Source organism: Heptranchias perlo, chromosome 3 (assembly GCF_035084215.1).
Source record: "Heptranchias perlo isolate sHepPer1 chromosome 3, sHepPer1.hap1, whole genome shotgun sequence".
In the NCBI taxonomy this organism is placed as follows: Eukaryota; Metazoa; Chordata; class Chondrichthyes; order Hexanchiformes; family Hexanchidae; genus Heptranchias; species Heptranchias perlo.
The window spans coordinates 14,411,486-14,435,090 of NC_090327.1; the positions used below are offsets into that span (position 1 = coordinate 14,411,486).

At 42.2% G+C, this 23,605-nt stretch overlaps 1 protein-coding gene across 2 annotated transcripts in view; it reads left to right on the forward strand.

Moving 5' to 3' along the window:
* The first annotated feature begins 7,893 nt into the window (after positions 1-7,893).
* Positions 7,894-23,605, forward strand: part of afg3l2 (AFG3-like AAA ATPase 2) — a 66,339-nt gene continuing 50,627 nt past the window's right edge. For both annotated transcript variants that reach the window (XM_067978248.1, XM_067978249.1), the window contains exons 1-5: positions 7,894-8,127; positions 12,231-12,330; positions 13,687-13,761; positions 15,259-15,371; positions 19,314-19,466. In XM_067978248.1, coding sequence (XP_067834349.1) covers positions 8,038-8,127; positions 12,231-12,330; positions 13,687-13,761; positions 15,259-15,371; positions 19,314-19,466 — 531 coding nt within the window. In that variant the 5' untranslated portion in view covers positions 7,894-8,037. The remainder of the gene's footprint in view (positions 8,128-12,230; positions 12,331-13,686; positions 13,762-15,258; positions 15,372-19,313; positions 19,467-23,605) is intronic.

Sequence of the window (23,605 nt, forward strand, 5' to 3'; positions counted from 1 at the left end):
TGTTGCGGTTGAGGGGGGCGTGGTCCGGGGCTTTTGCTCAAGTTCTTGCTGTTCACACATTTTAAAAACGTCGATGAAATTTATTGTTAAACGTTTTAAAACACGATGTGGAGATGCCGGTGATGGACTGGGGTTGACAATTGTAAACAATTTTACAACACCAAGTTATGGTCCAGCAATTTTATTTGAAATTCACAAGCTTTCGGAGGCTTCCTCCTTCCTCAGGTGAATGTGGAAATGAAATCCTCGAACCTCTCGCATTTATAAATCACAGAACAAGTTTTAAAACACGGGGAACAACAACAACAAAAAAGAAATGGCGCACCGATGCAGTGGTGCTGTACAAAAGCTTTGCTTCCGCTTCTCAGTACAGACCGGAGACTGGTAAGAGTGATTGAGGGCTTTAATCAGGGTCAACTCAGGGACCATCAGGCTGTGTCTAAGGTAATAATTTTTAAAAAATTTATATGGTGGGTGCACCTCTTCCTCCCCCACCCTCTCCAACGCAAATACCTATGTACTCTCAGAAATCCCTGGCAAATAACTGGACAACATCCAGCCTTAGGCTGATAAGTGACAAGTGACATTCACGCCAGTCAAGTGCCAGGCAATGACCACCTCCAACAACAGAGAGTCTAACCACCTCCCCTTGACATTCAACTTACAAATTTTCCACTGCATTTTCTTTCTTGGCAACAAACCATCGCCGAATTCCCCCATCAACATCCTGGGGGGTCACCATTGACCAGAAACTAAACTGGACCAGCCACATAAATACCTTGGCTACAAGAGCAGGTCAGAGGCTAGGTATTCTGCGGAGAGTGACTCAGTTCCTGACTCCCCAAAGACTTTCCACCATCTACAAGGCACAAGTCAGCAGTGTGATGAAATACTCTCCAATTGCCTGGATGAGTGCAGCTCCAACAACACTCAAGAAGCTCAACACCATCCAGGACAAAGCAGCCCGCTTGATTGCCACCCTCTCCACCACCTTAAACATTCACTCCCTCCACCACTGGCGCACCATGGCTACAGTGTGTACCATCTACAAGATGCACTGCAGCAACTCGCCAAGGCTTCTTCGACAGCACCTCCCAAACCCACGTCCTCTACCACCTGGAAGGACAAGGGCAGCAGGCACATGGGAACACCAACTGCCACCTGCACGTTCCCCTCCAAGTCACACACCATCCTAATTTGGAAATATATCGCTGTTCCTTCATCGTTACTGGGTCAAAATCCTGGAACTCCCTACCTAACAGCAATGAGGGAGAACCTTCACCACACGAACTGCAGCGGTTCAAGAAGGCGGCTCACCACCACCTTCTCAAGGATAATTAAGGATGGGCAATAAATGCTGGTCTTGCCAGCGACGCCCACATCCCATGAATGAATTTTAAAAATTATTACATGGTAACAAATAACGTGCTAGTAAGTCAACCACTGCGGAAAGAATATTGAATACAACATTTTCAAAATATTGTCCTTGTTATGTATAGTACGCTCAGCCCCCAATGGACAGAAATCTGTTTACCTTGTGGATCCCCTAAGATCCTCTCACTGACCCCAATTTGAAAACCTATGCTTTATACCAGAAGAGACTCTCTCCCTCTCACCCCACCAAACATTTCCTGCTCCCTCTATATGGGTACTGTAATCCAAACAATTCTACAAAAATGCAGTTGTAGTACTCAAAGAAAATTGACTCAATTTGATCAAGAGGCTGGTTTGATTCAGCTTTTGAATATTACATAGAAATTACAACATGGAAACAGGCCGTGCAGCTCAACCACTTAATGTCGAAGGGCGTGGAAGTTTAAGGTGTAGCACCTCACATTTACTGACTGAATTCCATTTGCCACCTTTTGCCCATTACATCCTTTTATCAATATTCTCTTGCAGCTTCCTTTGATTCTCAGAATTATTTACTATGTCTCCTCTTTTAGTATTGTATGCAAATTTGAATACTAGCCGAGGTACTAAATGAGTACTTTGCATCTGTCTTTACCAAGGAAGATGATGCTGCCAGAGTCTCAGTAAAGGCAGATATAGTTGAGATATTGGATGGGCTAAAAATTGATAAAGAAGAGGTACTTGAAAGGCTAGCTGTACTTAAAGTAGATAAGTCACCCTGTCCGGATGGGATGCATCCTAGTTTGCTGAGGGAAGTAAGGGTGGATATTGCAGAGGTACTGGCCATAATCTTCCAAACATCCGTAGATACGGGGGTGGTGCCAGAGGACTGGAGAATTGCAAATGTTACAGCCTTGTTCAAAAAAGGGTGTAAGGATAAACCCAGCAACTATAGGCTCGTCAGTTTAACTTCAGTGGTGGGGAAACTTTTAGAAATGATAATCCGGGACAGAATTAACAGTCACTTGGACGAGTGTGGATTGATTAGGGAAAGCCAGCACAGATTTGTTAAAGGCAAATCGTGTTTAACTAACCTGATAGTTTTTTAAATGCGGTAACAGAGAGGTTAGATGAGGGCAATGCAGTTGATGTGGTGTATATGGACATTCAAAAGGCATTAGATAAAGTGCCGCATGGTAGGGTTATCATCAAGATTGCGGCCCATGGTATAAAGGGGGCAGTAGCAACATGTATACAGAATTGGCTAAGGGACAGGAAACAGAGTAGTGGTGAACGGTTGTTTTTCGGACTGGAGGGAGGTACAGTGGTGTTCCCCAGGGGTCAGTGCTGGGACCCACTGCTTTTCTTGATATATATTAATGACTTGGACTTGGGTGTACAGGGCACAATTTCAAAATTTGCAGATGACACAAAACTTGGACGGGTACTAAACAGTGAGGAGGATAGCGATAGATTTCAAGAGGTTATAGACAGGCTGGTGGCATGGGCGGGCACATAGCAGATGAAATTTAATGCAGAAAAATGCGAAGTCATACATTTTGGTAGGAAGAACGAGGAGAGGCAATATAGACTAGAGGGCACAATTCTAAAAGGGGTACAGGAACAGAGAGATCTGGGGGTATATGCGCACAAATCGTTGAAGGTGGCAGGGCAGGTTGAGAAACCGGTTAAAAAAGCATAAGGGATCCTGAGCTTTATAAATAGAGTACAAAAGTATGGAAGTCATGATGAACCTTTATAAAACACTGGTTTGGCCACAACTGGAGTAATAGTGTCCAGTTCTGGGCACCGCACTATAGGAAAGATGTGAAGGCCTTGGAGAGGGTGCAGAAGAGATTTACTAGAATGATTCCAGGGATGAGGGACTTTAGTTACATGGATAGACTGGAGAAGCTGGGGTTGTTCTCCTTGGTACAGAGACAGTTGTGAGGAGTTTTGATAGAGGTATTCAAAATCATGAAGGGTCTAGACAGAGTAGATAGAGAGAAACTGTTCCCATTGGCGGAAGGGTCAAGGACCAGAGAACATAGATTTAAGGCGATTGGCAGAAGAAACAAAGGTGACATGAGGAAAAACTTTTTTACACAGCGAGTGGTTAGGATCTGGAATGCACTGCCCGAAGGGGTGGTGGAGGCAGATTCAATCATGGCCTTCAAAAGGGATCTAAATAAGTACTTGAAAGGAAAAAATTTACAGGGCGACGGGGATAGGGCAGAGGAGTGGGACTTGCTGGATTGCTCTTGCACAGAGCCAGCATGGACTCAATGGCCTCCTTCCATGCTGTAACCTTTCTATGATTCTATTCTCTCTAGCCCTACATCTAAATCATGGTTATACACAGTGCACAGAACACTGTGGGACACCACTACTTACATCTAAGCACTGTGAGAAACTGCCCTTAACTCCTACTTTCTGTTTCCTCCTTTCTAAATAGATTTTAATTTAATTTGCTATCCTTCCCCTAATTCCATACCCCTTAATTTTCTCCAATAGTCTCACACGTGGTACTTTATCAAAGGCTTTCTGAAACTCCAAATACCATATCCCGCTGCATTCTCCCCATCCACCATAGCTGTCACTATTACAGACCTTCTAACTCAATCATAGAAGCTACAGCACAGAAGGGGACCATTTGGTGCATTATGTCTGTGCTGGCTCTTTGTTAGTGCAATCCAAAACTAATCCCACTACCCTGTTCTCACTGACTCCCCAGCCAGAGGAAATAGGCTTTTCAATTGACTTTTCATTGTTTTAAAAACCTCTAATGAATCTCCTGTTATCCTTCTCTGTTCCAGGGCAGAAATTGCTCGGAGCGACGAAAACAACAGTGCTTGCCACTCCATAGATTTATACTAACCCTTTATATCGAGCACTTCCTCGAATAGGAAGCGGAGAAGAGCCCAGTGTCAGTTCAGGTGAAGCTAGGACCTGTGGGAGAAGTGAGAGGATCACACTCTCCCCTTGAGCAATCAGACTGCAGCATTTTGGCCAAGCTGTGGTCACTGTCTCCGCAGGCTTCCAACATGAAAACCAGGAAGTGAAAGGTACAACATTAAAATCATTGTAAAAACAATTGTAAACAGCGAAAAAAAGAGTAAGAAATAATTGAATTAAATAAAAGAGACAGAAGGGAAAAGTTAAAAGAATATTTTTTTTATTGACCAGTGGCTATTAAAATAAGGACTAATGAGACTCCACATTTTTAAAAGTTAATTTTTAGTTGTTTGGCAGTCATTAAGACTTACTGCGCTATTTCTTAGTTTAGACTTGGTATTTTTAAGCGTATCTATTTTCTGGCGATATTTGTTACTTTCCAGCTGGGCAGATGAGCAAGTTGGCACTTTTTCAATGATTTCCCTAATTGCAGCATGCAATATGCCTTTAATTCGGAGCTGTCATATCGCCGGCGAACCTAGGAGCAAGTTCCCAATTTTAGCGTTTCACTGCGCATGTGCGAACGCCGGAGCTTGCTTCTCCATTTCGCCACTAACAACTAAGCACTGTTGAGTTCACTGTTATTTTGCAAGCAATTTCTGCCAAAATATCTCAAGTCCCTCCTCATAGCTATAGTTTCCCAAACCTGGTAAGTCTATCCTGCATGACTTTAACATCCTTTTATAATGGGGTGCTAAAAATTGCTTTGTACAAATTTTGATTCTCATTTACCTGCTCTCTATTTGTTTGCTTTTTGTATGCTTACTATTTCCTTTCATATTATCTGCTAGCCTTTTTTCATATTCCTTTTTAGTTCTCCCAATCTCCCCTTTCACCTCCCTATTACACTTTCTATTCTCATGAATTTCTTTAGTTTTTTTAGCCCTAATTTTATCATTTTAAATTTTCAATTTGGTTTTAATCTCTCTACTTATTTATGGAATTCTATTCTTTGATGCACCCCCTATTGCCTTATAGGAGTGTATCCATTTTTACTCTATCCATCTCATATCTGAAGCTTTCTCACTGCTGATCCAGATATATTTGCTAACCTTTCTATTCAGCTAATTTGAGCCAGATCACTTCTTCTCTGGCTGAACTTTGCCTTATCTTTGACTCTTCATTATTCTTTTCTATTCTTACATTGAACCCAACTATGTTGTGGTCATTATTTCCCAATTTTTCTCCAACTCTCATCAGTTATTTCCCCCACTTAGTTTCTCTGAAGTAAATCAAGCAATGTTGATTTCTTTAATCAGTACAAGTTACGAAAGCATACAGTTAAGTTGGATGCAAGGAATTACTTTTCGCAGAGAGTCATTGACCTCTGGAATAAGTTGCCAGCCTGTGTGGTGAGTGTGGATTCACTGCAAGTATTTAAAAGGGAGCTGGACAAGATCCTGCAAGTGGAAGGGATCACAAGTTAGGTGGGTTAACAGGGATAGTGATACCAGTTAACAGGGATAGTGATATCAGCATCATGGTCTCATAGAGATTGCTTGATTGACCGTGAGGGTCAGAGGGGAATTTCCCAGACTTTTATTTCCTAAATTAGTATATAGTTTTTTTTCTTTCTTTTGCCTCTCATGGGAGATTTCATAACTGCGGGGCAGGGGTGGAGACATTGGTTTAATGGTGTGACTTGGTTGCACATGTCAGCACAGGCTTGGTGAACCATCTGATCTTATCCTGTCCTTTTTCAGATGTTTTTAATATTAGTGGACTAGAAACATAGTGACCTAGGAAGCAGTCTTGGATGCAATCTAAAAGGTGTTTCCTACTTTGACTATATGCATTATCTTTATTCCAGTCTATCTTGGGATAGCTAAAGTCACCCAATGTTATTGTCATGTTGTTCCCGCATATCTCTCAGAACTGTCTGCAGATATTCTTCACTATCTCATCTCCATTGTTTGCTAGCATGTAAATGCACACCAAGAATTATACTATTTCCCTTCCTATTTCTTAACTATCAATATGGATTGTGTGTTAATAAAGGATTCTATCACAGGGGTTGCATTAACACTGCCATCCCACCTCCCTTTCCCCCACCTGTCCTGAGAATGTTATCCTGACTCCATTTTTTGGAACGTTGACCGTTATTCTTTATCCTGGCTTTCTTTTACATTTTTGATATCCTTTGCCCCTTCTACAACAATGTTTTTGTTTCTCACTACCCCAAAGCCTCTTTCTTTCTTTCCCTTTTTCCTCTGATATTTTCTCATTATTTCAGCTAAAACTTGTTTCTATTCCAACCACTTTATTAATCCTGTTTGCCCTTTTTAGTCTGAAACCTAAACCTTCCTTGTCCTCCCTGCCATATTAGTTTAAATCTTCCCCCACTACTCTATTTACCCTCTCTGCAAGGGTATTAGTACTAATTTGGTTCAGATGAAGCATGTTCCTTTAGTATAGCTTTCCATTATTGCTGAAAAATGTGTACATTTAATATGCATATACTTACCTCATTATTTTACTGGTTTTTTTTTATTAAGCAGAATAAATGAATAGTTTGATAGATACTAAGTGGGATAGAAAAAAATACTCCTGACCACTATTCAAGTTAAATCATGATGCCAAGACATGGGGACATAGGTACAAGCCAGTTCAGGATGTCAAAAAGTACTTTAGCTAAAAGAATGATTAATACCTGGAATGGGATTCCAAGTAGAGTAGTGGAAGCAAAACCTCTGGAGAAATTCAAGGCACAGTTAGATACTATGATGGGGAAACAGGTTTCTAAAGAAGGATAAGCTAATGGAATCTGTTGTCTGTGATCTACCTTTCTCTTTGGTATGCTGACTGATCTGTGCACCTTCTGTTATTTCATATTTCTAGCAATCACAGTTTTATAATGCTCTGATGTTGCAGTTGTTGATTTGCTGATACTCTGCTGCATTTCAAGTTTTCCTGCAGCGGTTTTGATAAGGCAAGTTTAGTTGGAATTTTAAGGAGTTTTATTATCTAATCTGAGTGAGAAACAAACCTATAACAGCAATGTAGTTTCAATGATTGTGTTGATAAAATGTCTTACAACACATAATGTTAATCTGAGAACATTTTGCCCCACTTATACTAAGCTCCACCATTAGCCAGACCTGTAGAATTTCAATTACTTGGATTGGACACGCTCATTTGGCTTAAAACCCAAACATCTGGATTTAAACCCACTCTGAAAAAATAAACTTGAGTTCCAATTTTTTTTAGATGGGCTTGCAGTTTGTCTCACCTTGTGCGATGATAAATCCTACTCCTAATATTTCAGCACGGTGTTGGTTTTTTAGCACGCGAGCATGGGTCACTCAAGGTCGCCGTAAGTTGGCGGGAGCACGAAATTGTAGGAATCGAGCAGATAAATTAGAATGAAAAGAACAATGAAAAACACAAAGAGACAAAACGACGGGAAGTAAAGGCAGCAACGACACAGGCAAAGTAAAATTATGGACATGGCAAACCAGCCAGAGGAGTTGAGCAAAAGTTTGTCTCTGAAGTTTGTTGAAGTTAGTGACGTAACTGTGTCGGGAGGATGACTCGACTCGGGAGGACGACGTCATGACGTCATGCGCAAGCGCGTCGGGCGATTGACGCCGGCCCCCTTTCGGGATGAGTAAGTGCGAGGAGGAGCGATGGCGGCGGTGGCGGCCCGAGAGCTGCTCAATGTTTAGACATTTCAAGCGTGGATCGGACTACTAACTGTTTTTAATACGAGGGGGAGGGGAAAAGCAAACAATGGCGCACCGCTATTTCCTGATGGCCAGGTGCTGTCGGGGACTGTGTAAAAGTTTCGCCCCTCAGCATAGCAGCCGAGCCTGGAGACTGGTAAGAGGAGGAGGAGGGCTTTAAACAGGGTCACTCGGGGCACTGCCAGGCTGCGTGTTTACACCAGAAACCCACCGTCCCTGCACAAACACTTAGGCCGTTCAATTTTTGTGCCGCGGTCCCCTGTTCAGGTCCTTCAAGTGTAATTTAGACCGCCTGACTGCGGGACGCTGGCGGATTTTAGGCCTTTACGTTTGTACAATGACGTCGATATGTTGAGTAACAACACTGCAGGATCACATCATAATCCCTTTCCCTTCCCCCTTATATATTGGACTCCTATAGCACCAACTTCCTAAAACTAAAATAAACTTCAGTGAGTCTTTTGCAGAATAATCTTTAATTCCAGTTTAATTTGCAGTTGTTAGGGTATGATTTTTTTAATATAATGAGACCATTTTTTCTTAAGGACCAACTTGCTGAACTATTGCAGTATTTGTTATTTCATTACAAGTTAAGATTAACAGCAATTTACACTTATAGCACACGTAAAAAATAGAAAAATGTCCCACGGTGCTTCACAAAAACGTAATCAGACAAAAATTGACACCAAGCCAATGAAGGAGATATTTTGATGGGTGACTAGAAGCTTGGTCAAAGAGGTGGGTTTTAAAAAGGGTCTTAAAGGAGGAGAGGGAGGCAGACAGAGAGATTTAGGGAGTGAATTCCTGAGCTTACAACAATAACTTGCATTTATATATTGCCTTTAATGTAGTAAAACATCCCAAGGTGCTTCACAGGAGCATAATCAGACATAAAATGACATTGAGTCAAAGAAGGTGACATTAGGATAGGTAACTAAAAGCTTGGTCAAAGAGATAGGTTTTAAAGGAAGAGAGCGTGGTTGGAAGGCAGAGAGGGAGGGAATTCCAGAGCTTAGGACCTAGATGGCTGATGGTATGGCCACCAATGGTGAGGTGAGGAAGTGGGGGTTGCACAAGAATCCAGAGTTGGAGGATTGTAGGGCTGGAGGAGGTTACTGAGATTAGGAGGGGCAAGGCCATGGAGGGATTTGAACACGAGGATGAGAATTTTAAAATTTGAGATGTTGCTGGACTGTGAGCCAATGTAGGTCAGTGAGCACAGGGGTGATGGATGAGCCGAAATTGGTGCGGGGTAGGATGCGGGCAGAAGAGTTTTGGATGAGCTCAAGTTTACGGAGGGTGGAAGATGGGAGGCCGGTCAGGTAACCATTGGAATCATCAAGTTTGGAGATAACAAAAGCGTGGCTGAGGGTTTCAGCAGCAGATGGGCTGAGGAAGGGGTGGAGGCGGGCAATATTATGGAGGTGGAAGTAGACGGTCTTGGTGATGGAGAGGATATGGGGTTGGAACCTTAGCTCAGAGTCAAATAAAGTTGTGAATGATCTGGTTCAGCCTGAGACAGTGGCTAGGGAGCGGGATGGAATCTGGCTAGGCAACGGAATTTATGGCAAGGTTCGAACACAATACTTCAGCCTTTCCTATGTTTAATTGGAGGAAATTTCAGTTCAACCAGGATTGAATGTCGGACAAGCAGTCTGACAACACAGAAGCAGTGGAGGGGTCGAGAGAGGTGGTGGTGTCGTCAGCGTTCCTGTGGAATCTGATGTCACCCAGGGGCAGCATATAGATGAGAAATAGGAGGGGCAAAGGATAGAGCCTTGGCGGACTCCAGAGGTAACAGTGCGATGGTGGGAAGTGAAGCCAGGGCAGGAGATTCTCTGGCAATGACTGGCTAGTTAAGAGTGGAACCAAGCGAGGGAAGTCCCACGCAGCTGGACAACGGAGGAGAGGCATTGGAGGAGGATGGTGTGTTTAACCATCTCAAAGGTTGCAGACAGGTAGAGAATGATGAGGAGGGATAGTGCACCAAGGTCACTGTCACATAGGATGTCATTTGTGACTGATTAGGCCATTCCATGCTGTGGCGGGGCGGAAACCTGATTGGAGAGGTTCAAACATGGAGCTGCGGGAAAGATGGGCACGGATTTGGGAGGCGACAACATATTCAAGATCTTGGGAGGGTAGAGATGGGGTGGTAGTTTGCAAGGTCAGAGGGGTCAAGGATGGGTCTTTTGAGGAAGGAGGAGATGATGGCAGATTTGAAAGGGAGGGGACAGTACCTGAGGAAAGGGAGCCGTTTACCATATCATCTAACGAGGGCCAGGAAGGGAAAGGTGGTTAGTTAAGTGGGAATAGAAAGAGCAGGAGGTGGGTCTCACGGACAAGATGAGCTTGAGAGGTCATGAGGGGAGAAACTAGAGAAAGAAGTGAGTTCCGGGCTAGGGCAGAGGGGTTCCTTGGGGGAAGTTTGGCTTGTTGGGTAAGGGGAAGGGAGGGATGCGGCAGAAGCAGCTAGACGGATGGTTCGACCAAGTGGAGAAAAGAAGCTGGGGGTTATCTTTGCATTCCAGAATGATGCTGGAGTAGTGAGCAGTTTTGGCAGAGACGAGCAGGGCCCGATCGTGCTTGATGTGGTCCAGCCAGATCTGGCGATGAATGTCTGAACCAATTGTGCACCATAAACGTTCAAATATGCATCTCTTGGACTTAAGGTACCGAAGATGGGGCCGTACCAAGCAGCACGACCAGGGTGGGAGAGAGTAAGGGTTTTACTGAGGACGAGCATCGAAGGTGGAGGTGAGGGTGTGATTGAGCAAATCGATAGCTGTAGAAGTATCATGGTGAATGGAGGGCCAAAGGCTAGACGGTTGGGAGTTTGAAAGTGCTGTTCTAAGTGACTTGCAGGAAAGTTTTTTCCAGGGGTGGACGGAGAAGTGGGGTTGGAAGGGGCAAGGGGGTGAGTGGTGAGGGATGCGAGGAAGTGATCAGATGTCCTTGTCTGTGATTGAGACAACGGGAATAGAGAGGCCACATGAGAGGAGGTGGCCGTGAATATTGGTAGGAGAGTTTATTATGGAGGGAGAGGTTAAGGGAGGACAGAAGGGCAGTGAACACAGAGGAGAGAGTGCAAGCTGAGTTGAGATAGAAGATGAAATCACAAGAATGAGAAGTCGCTTGGTGCAGAGGCTGAGGGAGAAAAGCAGTGAGCTTAGAGCCATAACGACTGAAGGCACGGCCACTAATGGTGGAGCGATGGGAGTAGAAGTTAGTTACTGTCTCCTGTTCCTAGCAGCAGGAGGCAACCCATTCTTCCAGTGCTATCTGTCCAGAACAAGATATTTCTTTCTATTCCTTTCTACCTCATGTACTTATCTAGCTTCCCCTTAAATGTATCAAGAAATTATGCTAATCCGTAGCAGTCGAGCATTTTATGATCATTTTAAACCACGAGATGTGTGTTCTAAACTCGCTCCCTCAGGTTATTTATATATTAAAAAAAAAACAAGTATCAGCACGTAGTATTTTTTTTGCACTGCTGTGTTTGAAGACTGAACTCTGCCTGGGGATTACCTCTCGCTCTCTCCTCTCATCCTTGTCAAGAATCCAGAGCTACAACAACCAATGCAGAGAACCAGGAGAGCTGGCTCAGATACCCGGCAGAGAATTACAGCCACATAGACCAACCCGAGCTGCTCAGAGGAGAGTTATAGGAACCAAGATGTTGGGAAAGTTAATGGAATATAAAGCTCCCATTTGGTTTAGTTTGGTGGTGTTATAGCTGGGCCCTGAGAAAATGACTCTTGTGACCAGCTGCAGTGGTTACCTAATCGGTACATTTAGCCAAATCGGTGACATATGCTGAATATGAAGAGCAAATGGCCTAGTCTTAAATAGCTTACAGCTCTTCACTACAGAATCACTTGGAATTTCTGATATAGGTTGACTATTGAGTGTGTATTTAAATAATATGTATTACAAATATTGCATTTGGGTGGTACAACTTGCCTTGGACTATCTCCACGTAGAACGAAACAGTTGGGAGGAGTTCGATTTTTTTTTAAATCTAGTTTTCTTAAGTGGTAATGTTTGTGCATATCACCAAAGCACAAAATTGGTTATCATACAATAAACAGTTACTGAACGAAGTAAATTATTTATGTTTGAGAGAAATTCTTGAATCTATGAGCAAGGTGATGTGATGACCTATCATATATTCTTGTGACGTTCTCTGTTGTAGTACCTGGTTGAAGAGATTTGTGAGATTTATTGTTCTTGCAGTTCTCAGATTGTGCACACAAATGTGTAGGCTTGGATAGGAACCGTCTACTGGTAAACGTGCTAGGTGCCTATGGACGGCTCTGCTCACAACCTCCGAAAGGTGAGATATCTTGAAATTCTAATTAAATGTTGTAATCACTGGGTATATCCACAAATGGGTATGTTTTATTGAGCTGCCAAAAATATTTTTGTGATTGACACTTTCTCCCCCTCTCCATAAAATGGAATACAACATGCTTTTTTTTAAAATGAGGTATTTAACATTTTTTTAGTGGGTTTGAATTCTGAATTCTGAATATTAACTTTTTTTTCTTTTGTGATCTACATGATTATTTAGAAACTGTTATTGGAGTGGCGTATTGGAGTATTAGGCCACAGGTTTGCATTTGCATTTCTCTACACAGAGTTAGTGATTTCAGCTATAGAATTGTAGACAGGGAGGCATTTACCTGCATAGTGGGACAGTGTCACCCTGTAGGCTTCTGAGAATCAGTTTCCAGTTGGTTTCAGAGCGGTATAGGCGCAGGGCCGGGAAGGTTGCCCACCTGCCTACCATTTCAACTGGGGGTATTGTGAAAACACCCAAGAAAGGAGAAAAGGAAAATAATAGCTTTTTTGAAATACTAAAAACAAATTATATAGATTTCATTTGCTTTGCATCCATTTTGTTCACAGAATACTATGGAACTACGAATTGGCATTATTTAAATCAGAAAATAAAACTAGCATTGCAAACAGAATTATAGCTTAATGCTCTCTGGATTGTAATCTATGCTCGTGAATGGGCTAAATGGAAATACTGTAAAACTTTCTAACTTTTTAGTAAACAATTAAGTAAACTATAGGCTATATTCATAATCTCCCTACTTGTACCCAAGTACATCTCCTGGATTGAGGAACATAGTATTAGCATCCATAGATATGTCTATGGGCATACCAATTCTAACCAAAAAGGTAATTGTAGGTCCAGGGGCTAACTGGTCAGTATATGTCACGTCTAGCATAATTTCTACTCAGTTAATAACTCAATGTCTCATATTTTCCAGTTGGCAGTGTACTGATGATTCCAAGACCACAAAAAAACATTTGATGACAAAATCAACCTGTTTTTATGAAATGGATATGGGGTTAGGGTTGAGTTAACCAGTAAACGAGCAGCAGGATTAAGGGATATATCACCTTGGACTATGTCACATGATACCCACCACTGTACCAGGAGATATACCAGGATTACCCTAATTGAAACTGTACCTCCAACGTTAGGGTGAGTCATGGGTTCCAATGTTTTCTCCTAGGAGGTACACCAGGATTACCCTAATTGAAACTGCACCTTCAATGTAAGGGTGAGTCAAGGGTTCCAATGTTTTTCCTTGGTATTGTCTAAAAGGGCTTAACTAAGCTCACACTGCATGTAGTTCTTAAACTGACTTTTATATTAATGTATTTTTTTTCACAGGTTTTGAAAAATATTTTCCAAACAAAAAATCCAAAAGAACAAGTGAATCCAAAGGATCATCCAATGAGGTGAAAGGTATTAAATGTAGTTTATTGACGTCATGTCATAATTTATAAGTGATTTGCATTGGATAAATTTTAAAAAGGAACGTCTTTTTCTTCTGACTATTATATGCAGGCCTTTTTAACCTTCAGCTGAAATTCTACAAATAATTACAAAAACATCCACATATGTGAAAATAGTTCTTACTAACCAGAATCAAGAATTGCCTTTAATAAGTGGCATTAGCCTGCAGCAGGATAGAAGACCATGACATGTGAAACCATTTCCTAATGGATAGAAGTACAAAGTTACGAATATTTACCGCAGCTCCACTGGTTTCCTGCCCCCACATATTCTTGCTTTCAAATTCCTCCATGGTCTTGTTCCCACCCTACCTCAGCAATTTCCTTGAGCCGTACATCCTCCACAAACTTTACTCGGACACTGGATAACTCCTTATTTCCCGCTCCAACTTCAAGGACCACTCATCAACCACTATACCCCTGCCCTCTAACCTTCTGCCTAAATCCCTCTGACTTCACACTTTCTTACCTGCTTTCAAAAACTGCTAAAAGCCCTTTTTTGGACATTATCTGTGGGCACTCCCAATTTTTTTCTTTTTCCCTCTTGCTGGTTGCCTGCTGTTTTCATCCACTCTATAAAGGTTTCTTTAAGGTATCATGATGTATGTGAGAAGTGCTGTACAAATGGAAGTTGCGGGTTTCTTGTTACAAGCTGAACAATTACTTTGAGGGTTAGAGGTAACCTAAATTATGGAATAATGTTTCTTTTTATATAAAGAATAAATGATGCTTGAGTGAGTTATAGCGCTGCAATACACTCTTGAGGATTGGTTCATGTCATAAATCGCATGACCAAAGTTTGAGCAATTCACAGTCATTAAACCTTGAGTACGTTACAGGCTGCCATTGGAGCTTGTATCTTTCCTGCTTTTACCAACGTTATGGAACAATGAGACAAGGAATATTTGACATTGTCCTTGTCCACAGTTAGTACAGGGGGCAAGTAATTGAGCACTTGACTCCCAACTGAAAAAGCAGTGAGCTTGAGTTGAGGGTTACTTGTCATTTATGTTTTCTGGTTTTAAGAGATGTATGACCATTTATTTTATTAGTTGGCCTGCTAGTTGGAGTAAGTTGTTACATCTCTTGGTGGGGGGAGGAGAAAATGGAAGTTGCTTCACATGAATCATGGTGTCTGTTGACTGACTTATGGACCGGCAGGTTGTCCTGCATTCTCACCTGTGGGAGGAAATTAAAACGGTGCCGACCATTCTCTTAGAATTTTCACTTGGGGTAAAATTAATATACAGAAAGAGTGACCTCCTTAGAATATTGCACTTGTGAGAAAACTCTCCTAACACAAGTAGTTTAGAAAGTCTTTCTGACTGGCCAAATAAAGTGAATTTTCCACTATTTTTTATCGAATATCCACAGTGCGTGCAAACCTAACCCATTAGAAATGGAGATTAGATTGTTCCTCATTGATAATGTATTGCATATTTCACAGAAACAAAATCCACAAATCCTCAGCGTCTTGGGAGCAATGGTGCAGGTGGTGGAAGTGGAGGAAAGAAAGGAGGCAGAAAGGATGAGTCCACCTGGTGGGCCAGATTACAGAAGGTAATTGTTGGTAATTTTTGTTTTAGTCTGACTGTACAAGCTTAAATTCCCAGTGCTCCACAAACTTTGATTAGGAATAGTTTCAACCCTTTTGGAAGTTGTCGCAGTACTTTTTGTGATAACCATGACATTTCTGCTATGAATTTAGTAACTTCGATTGTGTGAAACTTTGTGCTCCGAGTGGATTTTCTTTGGGGGCAGTAATTATAACAATTCAATATACAAAGCGATCTTGTTGCTTTACAGTTTTTGGTTCATAGGTAAAACTGTATGGTCTTCAATATCTGTCTGAAACTTGAAAAATTGCTGGCCAGAATCTACTAATTACTGATAACTTTCCAGTTGAATATTGCAGTACCAGCTATTCACCCATGGGCTCAGCTGGTTAAGGTGTTGATTGCTGAGCCATGAAGATCAGATTAGTCTTAAATGCAGTTTTGCTCTGTGCTGAGGTAACTGATCTCAATTGGGGTGCAAGACAGCAGCAAAAGTTAACTTCAGTACCCTCGGGTTAGAAGAAAATCAGCCAGGGTTCCTGCTCCTGATCACTATCCAGTGACCCCCCCTGCTGGAAGTTTAAATGAAAACGTTCCACAACAACTAGCCTTGTGTTTTACATGAACATGTTTTATATGTTTACAAATACGGGAAGAAAAGTAAAGCTGATAGTTTGTATTATAGAGAGTTGTCTTAGAACCTCATTGATTGCTCATTAACAGCCTGTAGTGATTTTAAAAGTGGGACCTTTCTGACTGAGTGAAGCACAACAGGCAGGGTATTTGCATCCTGGATGGGATGTAATTGGGAAGCATAGAGATAACAGTGGAGCAGCTGGGCATTCTGCCCCAGACTTTTGCAAATGACTGTGTGAGCTTCCCTGAGATGCACAGTGGTTTGGGGAGAGACTTGTCCACTATTTTTTCTCCAATGGCTACATGGATTTATTCAGGAGGATGGCAAAGGAAATCTGTATCTTCCATTTCTGTGGCACTCCTTTTCCCCTCCTCTCCCAAAAAGTGGCCAGATTTAATGCATAAGGTCCATTGTGGAAATAGTTATTTTGAGTAATCCTGCTTTTGGTGGCAAGTCAGTGCTTTAGTACAGTGTAATAGTGATATTAGTTATCTTTTTCTTAAGTGATTTTGGGTAACACCAAAATAGCTGTTCAGTGGGTTAAATGTGATGGGGATTGGGGAATGGAACTGGATGGGTTTGCACACTGTCCTGTGCCATCTTTGATATGGGTTCAAATGATGGATCAAAATCTTCTTTGTTGGCTGTAAGGTTCCTATGTGAAATGAGTTTGAGCAGTATTTAACCGAATTCCCAGTGGACACAAGTCCACAGCTGTCTATAGATGAAATCATCCATCGGTGCAGTGGACCTCAGTAATAATCACATAATGCAACAGGCCATTTGGTTTGTGCTGGTGTTTTTCTGCACAAGGACGTAGTCTAATGCGACTCTCCAGCTTGCTCCCCAACCCTCGATTTGGTCCATGTTTGGTCATTACAGTCAACTGAACACTACATCCTAGCATATCATATGCTGTTCTACTTAAAACTTCTCTGAGTCTCAAAAGTATTTCAGTAGAGACATATAACTGCCGAGGAACAAAGCACATTGTTTTAATTATACATTTGCTTTACTTTACTTACGTTTAGAGCTCTGCTTTAAAATGAGAGCTCTAAATGTTTAAAGTGATGGCAAATGGAGCTGTGAATTGCTGAATATACAGTAACAATTAGTTTTGCATTCAACAGCACATTCCCCATACCAACAATTTAATCACTTAGAACTCAATTTTAAGCAGGAGGAATTTAAAGTGGTGTTAACCAGAGCACACGTTGAATGTAACACCAACTGGTTAATTTAAAACCAACAACACTTGCTGTGTTCAGTGAACACCAAAGCATTTTTCCCCGAATTTCTTGCAGGTTGTCAGACAGGTAGAGAAAAGCCAAGTGTCAGGAGTGAGGGGAAAGAAAGCTTCAGGACTAAGGTGCAAGCAACTTTGAGCTTTAACTAGATGTCAGCCGTTGCTTTGTAAACACAAGCAGGTTAATAGTACTGTGCCACTAACGGTCTATTGTTTCAGATCTACGTGAAATTTTTAGCCTGTGCTGAAACCATAGATTAACGTTAAAAGTGCAGTAGCATTAATCTGATCAACATAACCAAAAGCCACCGATCATGAATACAAATTCTACATGGATTTTACCAAGGCTTTTGGCAAGTTTCCACATGGCACACCGGTCAGAAAAGTAAAAGCCCTTAGGATCCAAAGGAAAGTGGCAAATTGGATCCAGAATTGGCTCATTGGCAGGAAGCAAAGGGTAATGGTCGACGGGTGTTTTTGTGACTAGAAGGCTGTTTCCAGTGGGGTTCCTTGAGGCTCAGTACTAGGTCCATTGCTTTTTGTAGTGTATATCAATGATTTAGACTTAAATGTAGGGGTCATGATTAAGAATCATACATGATACAAAAGTTGACCGTGTGGTTGATAGTGAGGAAGAAAGCTGTAGACTGCAGGAAGATATCAATTGACTGGTCAGGTAGGCAGAAAAGTGGCAAATTGAATTCAGTCCGGAGAAGTGTGAGGTAATGCTTTGGGGAGGGCAAGGCAAGGGAATACACAATAAATGGGAGAATACTGAGAAGTGTAGAGGAACAGAAGGACCTTGGAGTGCATGTCCACAGATCCCTGAAGGTAGCAGGGCAGATGGATAAGGTGGTTAAGAAAACATACGGGATACTCTTCTTTATTAGCCGAGGCATAGAGTATAAGAGCAGTAAGGTTATGCTAGAACTGTGTAAAACACTAGTTAGACCACAGCTTGAGTACTGCGTACAGTTCTGGTCACCACATTAGAGGAAAGATGTGATTGTGCTCGAGAGGGTACAGAGGAGATTTACAAGGAATTTGCCAGGACTGGAGAATTTTAGCTATGAGGAAAGATTGGATAGGATGGGGTTGTTTTCATTGGAACAGAGGAGGCTGAGGGGAGATTTAATTGAGGTATATAAAATTGAGGGGCCTAGATGGAGTGGATAGGAAGGACCTATTTCCCTTAGAGGGGTCAAAAACCAGGGGGCATAGATTTAAAGTAATTGGGAGAAGGATTAGAGGGGAGTTGAGGAGAAATGTTTTCACCGAGGGTGGCGGGGTCTGGAACTCACTGCCTGAAAGGGTGGTAGAGGCAGAAACCCTCATCGCATTTTAAAAAGTACTTGGATATGCTCTTGAAGTGTCATAACCTACAAGACTATGGACCAAGAGCTGGAAAGGATTAGGCTGGATGGCTCTTTTTCGGCACAGACACGATGGGCTGAATGGCCTCCTTTTGTGCCTTAAATTTCTATGACTCTGATATGCGGCAAGGACAGAACACTCATGACATCCTAATGTTCTCTACAAAAGGTAAAATTGAATTCCACTAAACTTGTAGACAGTCATATTAAGAGACACCATAGAATGATAACAGGCAATGAACCTTATTACCTCAAAGAAATGTTTTTTTTTAGGAACTGTAAATGCTTGTATGTGAATGTTTTCAATTTGGGCTCACTGCTAGGTTAGCGCCCATATCCATGTTGTTGCAGATAGGGAGGCCGGCTTGGGTCAGCCTGTAGAAATCTCTGTGAATGTCGTCTGTCTTGTTGCTTAATTCACCATCTGCCAGGTGTGCTGGAGCAATATGGGAGACTGGGACTAGTGGGATTTGACCTCCAAAGATGAAATCCAAATGTTAATATCAGTAGTGGGTGTTGCTCCAGCAAATGCTCCTATGTAACTTTCATATGCAATTGGTTTAATGTTCAGTATTTCAATAAAGCAGATATTTATTGCATATAAATAGTCTTTATTTAATCTGTATAGATAAATGCTTTACTTCAGTTACATCATATACCATTTGAGATCCCTTTATTTTTACTTTCTAGGGTGATATTCCCTGGGACGATAAGGAATTCCGATTTTACTTTATAGGAGGTGCTGCATTTTGGGCAACTGTTGTTTATTACGTTTTCTTCAGGAATATTGGCAGAGAAGTTACCTGGAAGGACTTTGTCAATAATTACCTTTCTAAAGGAATTGTAAGTGCTAAAAATACTGTGAATGCCTCATTATTGTAAAATGTACTGTATTATTCTATATAGAGAAGGGAACTTTAGCATATGTAAAATGTGCAGATGTATTCATAATTAGAATTATTTTTTCTGTCAAATACAGTCTACAAATATTCATTCAATTGGAATTCTTTTCATTCTGAAATACTACTTTCTAATATTCAGCAGTATAAATATATAGATGACATGATTAGGGACATTGGGTTATGATCTCTGAATAAGTCAAAATCTAACTTTATTACATGAGTTTCCAGGATTGTTAACTGTAATTTGGGGGATCATATTCCAGGTTCTTTCAGTACTCTGAAAATGTGTCTTGGAGAATGTTTCTCATTGTAGCACCTTTAAAACATTGACAAACACTTAAAGGACACTAGGAACCACTGCAGCACAATGTATTTAGAAAAAGTGTAATTTTTTTGGCAGCAAGGATATCTTTTTAAAAAAAAATTATAGAAGAGTTACTCTATCTGTATAAACCTTAAAAGTGAGGCAATTGTTGCCACTTAGAATCATAGAAAAGTTACAGCACAGAAGGAGGCCATTCAGCCCATTGAGTCTGTGCCAGCTCTATGCAAGAGCAATCCAGCTAGTCCCACTCCCCCGCCCTATCCCTGTAGCCCTGCAATTTTTTTCCTTTCAAGTACATATCCAATTCCCTTTTGAAGGCCATGATTGAATCTGCCTCCACCACCCCCTCTGGCAGTGCATTCCAGATCCTAACCACTCGCTGTGTGAAAAAGTTTTTCCTCATGTCACATTTGGTTCTTTTGCCTTAATCACCTTAAATCTATGTCCTCCGGTCCTTGACCCTTCCGCCAATGGGAACAGTTTCTCGCTATCTACTCTGCCTCGACCCTTCATGATTTTGAATACCTCTATCAAATCTGCTCTTTTCCAAGGAGAACAACCCCAGCTTCTTCAGTCTATCCACGTAACTAAAGTCCCTCATCCCTGGAATCATTCTAGTAAATCTCTTCTGCACCCTTTCTAAGGCCTTCACATCTTTCCTAAAGTGCGGTGCCCAGAACTGGACACAATACTCCAGTTGTGGCCCAACCAGTATTTTTTAAAGGTTCATCATGACTTCCTTGCTTTTGTACTCTCTTTATAAAGCCCAAGGTCCCGTATGCTTTTTTAACCGCTTTCTCAACCTGCCCTACCACCTTCAACGATTTGTGTACATATAACCCCAGATTTCTGCTCCTGTACCCCTTTTAGAATTGTGCCCTTAGTTTATATTGCCTCTCCTCATTCTTCCTACCAAAATGTATCACTTTGCATTTTTCTGCATTAAATTTCATCTGCCATGTGTCCGCCCATGCCACCAGCCTGTTTATATCCTCTTAAAGTCACTACACTTCCAAATTTTGTGTCATCTGCAAATTTGGAAATTGTGCCCTCTACACTCAAGTCCAAGTCATTAATATCTGTCAAGGAAAGCAGTGGTCCTAGTACCGACCCCTGGGGAACACCACTGTATGCCTCCTTCCAATCTGAAAAACAGCCATTAACCACTACTCTTTTTCCTGTCCCTTAGCCAATTCTGTATCCATGTTGCTACTGCCCCCTTTTTTCCATCGGTCGCAATTTTGATGATAAGCCTACCATGCGGCACTTCATCAAACGCCTTTTGAAAGTCCATATACACCACATCAACTGCATTGCCCTCATCTACCCTCTCTGTTACCTCATCAAAAAACTAAAGGAGTTTAAATCAGGTTAGTTAAACATTGTCCTTAACAAATCCGTGCTGGCTTTCCCTAATCAATCCACACTCATCCAAGTGACTGTTAATTCTGTCCCGAATTATCGTTTCTAAAAGTTTCCCCACCACTGAGGTTAAACAGACTGTCCTACAGTTGCTGGGTTTATCCTTACACCCTTTTTTGGACAAGGGTGTAACATTTGCGATTCTCCAGTCCTCTGGCACCACCATATCTACGGATGCTTGGAAGATTATGGCCAGTACCTCCACAATATCTACCCTTACTTCCCTCAGCAACCTAGGTTACATCCCTGCCGGACCGGGTGACTTATCTACTTTAAGTACAGCTAACCTTTCTAGTACCTATTCTTTATCAATTTTTAGCCCAACCAGTATCTCAATTCCATCTTCCTTTACTGAGACTCTGACAGCATACTCTTCCTTAATAAAGACAGATGCAAAGTACTCATTTAGTACCTTGGCTATGCCCTCTTCCTCCATGAGTAGATCTCCTTTTTGGTCCCTAATCAGCCCCACCCCTCCTTTTACTACCTGTTTACTGTTTACATGCCTGGAGAAGACTTTTGGATTCCCTTTTACGTTGGCTGCCAGTCTATTCTCATACTCTCTTGCCCCTCTTATTTCCTTTTTCACTTCCCCTCTGAACCTTCTGTATTCTGCCTGATTCTCACTTGTGTTACCAATCTGACATCTGTCATATGCCTCTTTTATCCGCTTCACCTTACTCTTTATCTCTTTTTTGTCATCCAGGGAGCTCTGGGTTTGGTTGCCCTACCTTTCTGCCTCGTGGGAATGTGCCTAGACTGTACCCGAACCATCTCCTCCTTAAAGGCCGCCCATTGTTCAATTGCAGTTTTGCCTGCCAATCTTTGATTCCAATTTACCCGGCCAGATCAGTTCTCATCCCACTGAAATTGGCCCTCTTCCAATTGAGTGTTTTTACTTTAGAATGGTCCATGTCCTTTTCCATAGCTATTCTAAACCTTATGATACTATGATCACTGTTCCCTAAATGTTCCCTTACTGATACTTGCTCCACTTGGCCCGCCTGATTCCCCAGAACCAAATCCAGCAATGCCTCCTTCCTCGTTTGCCTGGAAACGTACTTGTCAAGAAATTTCTCCTAAACACACTTCAAAAATTCCCTCCCCCTTTTTGCCCTTTGTTATTACTATCCCAGTCTATATTACGATGAAGTCCCCACTACTTTATAGCTTTTGCACCTCTCTGTAATTTCCCTGCAAGTTTGCTCCTCTATATCCTTCCTACTAGTTGGTGACCTACAGAATACACCCAGCAGTGTAATGGCACCTCTATTGTATCTTAAATCTAACCAAATAGATTCTGTCCTTGACCCTTCCGGGACATCCTTTCTCTCCAGCACTGCAGTATTCTCCTTAATCAGTACTGCACCCCCCTTTCTTTCCTTTTCTATCTTTCCTGAACACCTTATATCCAGGAATATTTAATACCCAATCCTGCCCATTTTTGAGCCAGGTCTCCGTTATCGCCACAACATCATATTCCCATGTGGCTAATTGCACGTGCAGCTCTCCAACCTTGTTTAACACGCTTCGTACGTTTACATACATGCACTGTAAACCAATCTTAGACTTTCTTGTACTCCCTCTTAGTCTGATCCACCTAACACCGTACTATTTCTTGTTCTAGTGCTATCTTTCTCTTCCAGTCCTTTGTGCACCTTGTTTCTCCTTTCCAATGCTACATCCTGGTGCTTATCCCCCTGCCAAATTAGTTTAAATCGCTCCCCACGAGCACTAGCGCACCTCCCCGCGAGGACATTGGTCCCAGCTCCGCTGACGTGTGAACTGTCCGGTCTGAACAGGTCCCACCTCCCCCAGAACCAGTCCCAATGCCCCAGGAATCTAAAGCTCTCCCTCCTCCACCATCTCTCCAGCCACTCATTCACCTGCTCTATCTTCCTATTTCTATGTTCGCTAGCGTGTGGCACCAGGAGTAATCCAGAGATTACTACCTTTGAGGTCCTGCTTATTAATCTCTTTCCTAACTCCTTAAGATCTGCCTGCAGGACCTCATCCCTCTTTCTACCTATGTCGTTGGTACCGATATGGACCACGAGCCCTGGCTGTTCACCCTCCCCCTCCAGAATGTTCTGCAGCCACTCAGTGACATCCTTGACCCTGGCACCAGGGAGGCAACATACCATCCTGGAATCATGTCTGCGGCCGCAGGAACGCCTGTCTGCTCCCCTAACTTTCGAATCCCCTATCACAGTCGCTCTCCTGACCTGTCTCCTCTCCCCCTGTGCAGCTGAGACACCCATGGTGCTATGGCCTTGGCTCTGGTTGCACTCTCTAAGGGAACCCTCTCCCTCACCAGCATTCAGAACTGAATA